General features: G+C 43.0%; 1 protein-coding gene across 1 annotated transcript in view; it reads right to left on the minus strand.

Moving 5' to 3' along the window:
- Positions 1–6,177, minus strand: part of TFAP2D (transcription factor AP-2 delta) — a gene marked incomplete at its 3' end in the record, with an annotated part of 26,780 nt that extends 20,603 nt beyond the window's left edge. Inside the window, exons 1-3 of the mRNA XM_040091455.1 lie at positions 6,139–6,177; positions 4,673–5,170; positions 1,004–1,064 (exon numbers count right to left, since the gene is read on the minus strand). Coding sequence (XP_039947389.1) covers positions 1,004–1,064; positions 4,673–5,170; positions 6,139–6,177 — 598 coding nt within the window. The remainder of the gene's footprint in view (positions 1–1,003; positions 1,065–4,672; positions 5,171–6,138) is intronic.
- Positions 6,178–7,528: the final 1,351 nt, after the last annotated feature.

Consider the following 7,528-nt stretch of genomic DNA (forward strand, 5'->3'; position numbering starts at 1 on the left):
CGCCCTGCGCGGCTCCGGCCCGGCTCGGTACAGGGACAGAGCCCCGCGCAAAAGTCCCCTCCCCGGAGACAGCGGCGTGAGAGCCCGCTCCCCACCCCCGCCCACCGCAGGAGTGCGGGACCGGTGTTCCTGCCATAAACAATTTCAATGGGACTAAAGTTTATCTAGGGGAGAAGTGGTTGAAAGCAGCTCTCTGACATGGTACTATCACCAAAATATCCCTTAAGATATTTTTTCGTGCTGCATATAATGAATAAGGGGATCCTAATACGAGAAAAATGAGCGTTGTGAGAGGCTGAGTTGCCAAGTGTCTTCTCCCTGACTGTTTTTACTTGGTTTAAATCGGGAGTGGAAGGATGTGTTCAAGCTTGTAAGGAAAATGTGTTCCTACGTTAGGCCTTAGACCAGTGTTGTTTCTCTTCAGGGTAAATGACGCTAATAACAAACTCCCCGGGACATTCAAATTTCGCAAATTCTGTAGAGACGTGAATTTAACACGAGTTCCAAACATCCCCTCTAACTCTGATGCTCGATATTTACACTGACAGATGGTTATCAAATGAAGTGACACTCAAAAGCGAGTTCCACACCGGTCTGTAGCGCTACTGAAACCACATTTCCCAAAAAACTCTCTTTTTCTTTTTTTTCCCTCACACGAGATCAAACTACCGATTTAACAGCCCGGCGCCAGGGAACACGTTTCTCAAACTATCAGGGATCATCCCGATTAAAAGGGGAATGTTACACCGAGTCAGGAAAACTCTGAATTCAGCGGGAGTATCCGAGGGCTACCGAGGAGCAGATCGTTCGTAAAGTGCAAATGGACTGTGAAACGTGAAGTGCTCTAAGAGAGTTTGAAAGTACTTCTGAAAGCGGCAATTCACCACTTTTTCGGCAGTAAATCCAAACTACTCTAAACAGTGGGGGAGGGAAAAGCAGGGAGAGATGGAGAGGGATGTATGTTTACAAAAACTGATAGACGCAAGTATTTGTAACCTCTTACCTCTTCTTATCACACCTCCTTGCCCGTTGAGTACAAGTCCACACTGGGCCTCCACTGAGCTCTTAAGTAATGAGGGGGGAAACAAGGAAAGAAAGGAAAGAAAGAAATCAGACACAGAAACCCACAGAGAGATCACAAAGCTTTTGCTTTGTTGCATGACTCGCCCAGGAACAATAGTTAAGGTGAACTGGAAAAACAGAGTTACTCTCAGCGAACCCAAGTGAAATCCCCCGTCCATCCCGCCATCTGCCCCTACCTCACCAAACGCAGAATAATTTTCCTTTCATTGCCATTTAAATACGAATTTATCCCGAACTGGCAACTTAGACAGGCAGTTAAGTGGCAGGATACACAGACAAACAAGTTCTTTCGGGAGAAGTGTATTCCCGCTAGACAGTTGCACGCACAAAGCTAAAAATGTACTTCACTGTTTCTGTGTGTTTAGCGGTATATTTATATTCGGGCACGGAGCTAAATTCACAGTTATGTTTTGCGACAAGCACACAGCGACTTAGAAAGTGTGCACGGAAGTAGACAAAGAGCACAAACAACAGATGACCTATTAGGCTTTGCTGGCTGCACAGAGTCGTGAGGGTGCTGTAACAATGCGTGCGTCCGCGCATAGGTGGGGATGAATATGCATCTGTGTGCGCACACACACAGGCACCCATGTGTGAGCGAGGGGTGAAGAACCATCAAAAAACCTGCCCACGGCTTCTGGTGCAAGTCCGAAGAGATCCCACTTCTTTATTCTCCTGTTACAAGGCTGATTATTTGGGGATCTTCGCCCTCCTAATAAATATTTTTATTGGAGTGATAAAAGACTTGAAAGGGTTGGGTTTTCTTTGGGTTTTTCCTTATGTTGGGGTTAAAAAAACACAACAAACCAAACCTAAATCTTTGCCCAGTGGAAATGTGTTAAAGACGCATTTCCTCTACAAACAAACGAGGTGGGTATTGGACATGAAAGAGGCCTTTAAGGGTGTTAACCTATTCAACAGCCCGTGAAGAGTTAAGTAAATGCGGAGAGAGTCGGTGCATAATAAAAACCCCACTTTACAAAACAATCTTTACAGTCCTGGCTCTCTCCCCCACTTTCACCATATTGGCGCTGGCCCTGTAAGACCTTCCTTTTCAAGGCCTTTTTTTATTTTAAGTGTTCTGCCTTAAAGTGATTATGAAATCAATATGAAAAAAACTTGGCGACTGAGCATAAATTAAAGCGGTGATAGGGGTTGATGGGAAAAGGTGTGACAGTTTTCTTTGTTGCCCATGGAAAATCTTTTTAGGGCACTGAAAGATGCCACTCCAGCTCCAAGACTGTTTGCATCTGTTAGGCTGACTTAAACCGCCCTCGAAACTATTGGACATTCACTTAAAATTCTGTGCAGGGAAAAGTATATTTACATTTGTTGCATTTGAAATGAGGCATATGCTGATGAACGTTTTAAAAAGAAAGACTAAGGAGAAAGAAGTATACTGGTTAGACCACAATTTTGGTTTAAAAGTATTTCTGTGTAGTCCTGTTTCTGCTCGCCACCAAAACTCTTCCCCCTACACCCGCAGCGATACTCGCGAGAGTCCAACTTTGTTCTGAATCATCCAAGTCCTAACGACAAATACTAATATTTTCAACTTCTCACGGCTCAGGCTTTTGATACCTCTGCGCACTCCCTCTTGTGTTCAGAAAAAGAGGGAGGAGGAAAAAATAAAGAAGATATTAAGTACAAAGACCTAAGTATTTTATTTGATAATAACTTGTGATCGAAAAATTAATATTTTCCACAGGAAAGCTGTTGATTTTCTTCTTCGTTAAAGAAATAAAAAGAGACTGTGCCTCTAGCAGCTTAACCAACCTTTTTTTTTTTTTTTTTTTTTTTTTTTTTTTTTTTCCTTTTAAAAGGGAAACATGTTGTTTGGGTCGGATGACATTGCATAAATGACCAGTTGAATGGCACTAAGTCGAAAATTGGATAAACTATGGTGCTTTTTTGCCCAGGACTTAGGCATTGTCTGCTGTCTTGCAAACGTTCCTAATCCTCTCTTTTGAAAAATACAAGGCTTTGTGCCTGCCAAAGAAAAAAAATTTGTACAGATACAAAAAAATCAGCAGCAGACGTGGTTATAAAAAGGAGTAAATAGGTTTTAGTTGGGGTTGAGCAGTGAATGGCCGATTTTTTTTTTTTTTTTTTTTTTAATGGGGGGTAACATAAGGAGAACCTTGTGAAAATGTAAACAAACAAACAAACAAAAAATGGCCAGAGAGGACAAAATTATATAGTGAATTTCAGTGGAGAAAAATCAGTTTAGATAGCTCGGTTTTCCTCATCTGAGGTATAAAAGAAAACATTATTTGTTGGTGGGTTTATTTTCCTCCTATTAAAAAAAAAAAAAAAAAAAAAAAAAAAAAAAAAAAAGAATTTTTTTTTTCCCCCCTGATATAGGTAGATTGATTTTTTTTTTTTTTCTCCCCCCCGGTGCTTTGATATTAAGGGAAGAAAATAAACCTTAATTTTACAAATTTCGGATTTTTTTTTTTTTTTTCTTTCCCACCCCAAGCCTTTGACCGCTACATCTTTTTGAAAGACCACCACAGCCAGCTTTGTATGCCAGGGAGCGAGGTGTGGGGGAAAAGTAAGTGCAGTAAATACGGTCCCGTTTGTCTCTCCCTGCTGATGGGGAAGCCCTCAGTTCCCCAGCTCGTCGGGGGAGGAAGGTTTGCCTTTGATTTGGAGCACATTTCGGAACGGGGGTTAGAAACAGGATGGTGTTTGCAGTTTTGGAAACCAATTTCATTTAGGCAACCGGCTCAACTTAGCGGAGGTGAATTTTCAGCGCGTGGGAAAGGATTTCTGAGCGGGTAAAGCTGAGCTTTTGATACGCAGAAACAAAATTTTTTAGATGGGTCCAGGTGCCGGTTAGGGTGGAGTGGATGAATGATTAGATAGACATGCAGATGAATTTAGCTCTATTTGCTTTATCTCTCACCCTATTAAATCCTAGATTGGACATCGCGAGGCATTTTTACCATTCTGACTTTTTTTGACGGACTTTGCTCTCGTTTATCTCTCTCCTCCCTCATATCTCGGAAGGTTTGCCTTTGTAGGTCTGTCGGAAAGCAGATTTATTTCCTGCCCTGCTTTTTTTCTCTTTTCCAATTCCACGCTTTCCTTAAGTAATTTGCCTGCTCTGTCGCTGCAAAATGCTCCTTGCGCCAAAAGAAAGGAAAAGTTTAGGAAAAGCTGGAAGATGGGTTTGTTCTGGTTTGGTTTGGGTTCTGTGTGTCTGAGTAAGGGCTGGCACACGCACACTCACCCCGACATCTCCAGGGGACCCCCACGATCTCAGCCACCACAGAGACACAACCCACCAGGCAAAGGCAGGCGCGGGGTTGGTTTTGTTTAATTTGTTTGTTTGGCCAAAGAAGACCACCACCTTTTTTTTTTTTTTTTTTTTTTTTTTTTTTTTTTTTCTTCCCTCTCCACATTTTTTTCGTTGCCGCTGCTAGTCTGGAGGGGACGGACTGTGGATCGGGTTTGGCATGAATCTTCCCTCCTTTGTATGAGCTATTCCGAGCAGAGGAAAATGGGGGTGGGGGTGGTGGGGGGGGATCCAGGACAGGGGGAGGGGAGGGGAAGGTGCCTCGAAAGGAGATCGCATGCTATTTACCTGCAAATCGTCTGCTCCCGAGGCTGCAAGCCCGAGGCTTGGTCCTGGCAGGAGTCTTTGATCTGGATGCATCCCATATTGGGATCCATGGCTCATAAGAGACAGGTCGTGGCGGCGGTAAGCATCTAAGCACCCCAGCTCTCTCCTCTGCTCGTCCAAGCAGGAGGACTTGAGTGCCCGCGCATTGTGCAGGTTGATAAAATCAGTGGGTTCTCCATGGTGGATCTGCTGGTAATATTGCTGGGAGTGGTGGAGAGAGTTCAAGGAGTAAGCGTCGGGGTTGACTGCCGGGTGGCTGTGTTGGAACTCGTAGTGGAAGGACTGGTGGTGCAGCGGGGTGTACTGGTGGTTAGTGGAGAAGTACGGGGAGGCGAACTCGGTGCCCGTGGTAGAGTAAGTGAGAGGAGATGAGGAGGAATAGGCGACGGTCGAGTTGGCCACAGACTCCAGGCATCCAAGCTGCATCAAACGGTAACTGTTTGATCCGTCATGACGTATCTGAAAGGAAGAAGTGAAAAGAAGACCCCAAAACTGGAGGTTTGTCATTAAAAACCCCGGTTCTTCCAAGCACGCTGTCCTGCATAGCTTCTACCCCTGCAGAAACGTCTAAGCCTGCGAGCAGCAACCCCAGCAACAAAAGATCCTTTCCTACCTTGGCTGGTGCCATAAAGGTCTGTTCAAAAATCATAAACAGACCAGCCTGCCCTTAATACTGTCAAGCGAAAGGAATCCACGCACTGAAATAAAAAACTATCTGTCTGTCTATCTATCTATCTATCTATCTATCTATCTATCTATCTATCTATCTATCTATTCATCCATCTATCCATCCATCTATCCATCCACCTCCTGATCACAGCTGTAATATCTGGGGCTGACACAAAAAAAAAGTCATCAAACAGAGGAAACTACCGAGAATACACACAAGTCCTGTCCCTATGTTACAGCGTTACACATTGAGAAAGCTTTGCCGCCTGCTTGCCTTCCTTTCTTCCTTCCTTCCTTCCTTCCTTCCCTTTTTTTTTTTTTTTTGAACCCCTATTTTTCTTTCTTTTTAAAATAACGAATCAGATCCAAAATTCCCCCCCTCTTTTTCCCTGCGTTTCGAAAGAAAGGAGAGTCTTGCTTTTTAGCGAGAACTCCCCATTCCTGGCGAGCTGGTGGTGATTTTCTCCACTTCATTATATTATTAGGGGGTATTATTCTGATTTTCGTTCTGGCAACGGTTTTAACGTGGTAATGAGTTGCCCTTGCTGGCGACAGATGTCATAACGAATTTTCTCTCTATACTTCTTTAAGTTATCTCTGAAGCCGGATTATAATTAAACGTAACGGGTCCAATATGGATTTAAAAAAAATGGAAACAACCACACAGGCACATACACACACACACACACACACAGATGCACACACACATCCACACACACGCGCGCGCGCACACACACACACTCACACACACAAAATACCTCTGCATCGTGGACGAGACCTGGAAAGGTAGTTGACATTTTTGGTTCTCCGAAAAAAAAAAAAAAAAAAAAAAAAAAAAAAAAAAAAAAAAAAGAAAAAAAAGGAAGAGGGAAAAAAAATTCCCCCCAAACTCTGGACAAAACTCCTCTCTCCAAATAAAAAAAAAATTAAAAAAAAAAAAAAAAAGGAAAAAACTTGAAAAATCCAAAGTTCATGTATTTCCCCAATTTTTTTAGAAAAAAATCTCTACAGACAGAGAGAATTTGCAATGTATCTGCATAGATCAGATCTCTCGCTTTTCCATGCACCTCCTTAAAAACCTGTAGGAACAAAATTTTCCCTCTGCACAAAAGCTGCTCCCTGGATCAGATTTTGTACTTGCTGGGTATTTCTTTGGCTGATGTCGTAGGTCCCTTGGTAATATAGAAGTTTTGAAAATTAAGCATCAGCACTGAGAACTGGGAGGACAATAGATAGAGGAGCTTCATCCCAGGAGACAAGGAATAAATATTGTATCTTCGCCTAATAAGGAACTGTAGGTTCTTTCAACATTTTATACATTTTTTCCTCCACTCTTTAGAATGCTTTTTCTTACCCAGGCTAATATGGGAACTAATCTGATCGAAGGGGGCATTTTGTGTACATTTTATTGAGAAGATATTAAAGCTAATATATATAAATACATATTATTAAACCATCCTTTTCAATAGGTAAGTGCTCCTTCCTGTTGATTATACTGCTTTTAATACTGACCAGAATCTAAGATTGCACATTTGTATGTGTGTCTGTTTAAGTGTATTTTTTTTTTTTTCCTAAATGAAAACTATGTGGTTTGTTTTGGTTTGGGTATTTTTTTTTTTTTTTTACCCTTTCATTTACATCGAATTTAAGTCCACCCCACACTCCAACCTGCTTTTAAAGCTGCCTAATATGTTATCTTACAGGCTTCTTTAAATAGCACTTTCAAACAAAAAACTAGGGTGAGACCACAAAGTATCACTGCAGTGACATATGATATTATGAAATTATACATAAATACATATAGATCTAAGGAATTACATCTGTGACAGGCGAAAGAAAAAATAGGGAAGGAGACGTAAGAGCTAAAGACCACTGATAGCTGGCTCGGCATTTCCATGTGCCGATATATTTTGGAGATGGGAACGCACGGAGGCTGCGTAGCCCCGGGTTGCAAAGCTGAGGGGGTACGTGATTTATTTATTTAGTGACACCGGTCCGAGGAGCTGCCACTCGGGGAATGAGTCCCGTCTGCCTGCTCGGAGCCCCCTGTCCCTCTGCCCCCAGGTAGCGGCTCTCCAGCCCCGCAGTGACTGCGGGCTCCGCCCGGGGGGGCCGCCCGCTGCGGAGAGCTCGGGGCGGCGGGGGGGG

This window comes from Hirundo rustica (assembly GCF_015227805.2).
Source record: "Hirundo rustica isolate bHirRus1 chromosome 3 unlocalized genomic scaffold, bHirRus1.pri.v3 SUPER_3_unloc_BUSCO_208931at7742, whole genome shotgun sequence".
In the NCBI taxonomy this organism is placed as follows: domain Eukaryota; kingdom Metazoa; phylum Chordata; class Aves; order Passeriformes; family Hirundinidae; genus Hirundo; species Hirundo rustica.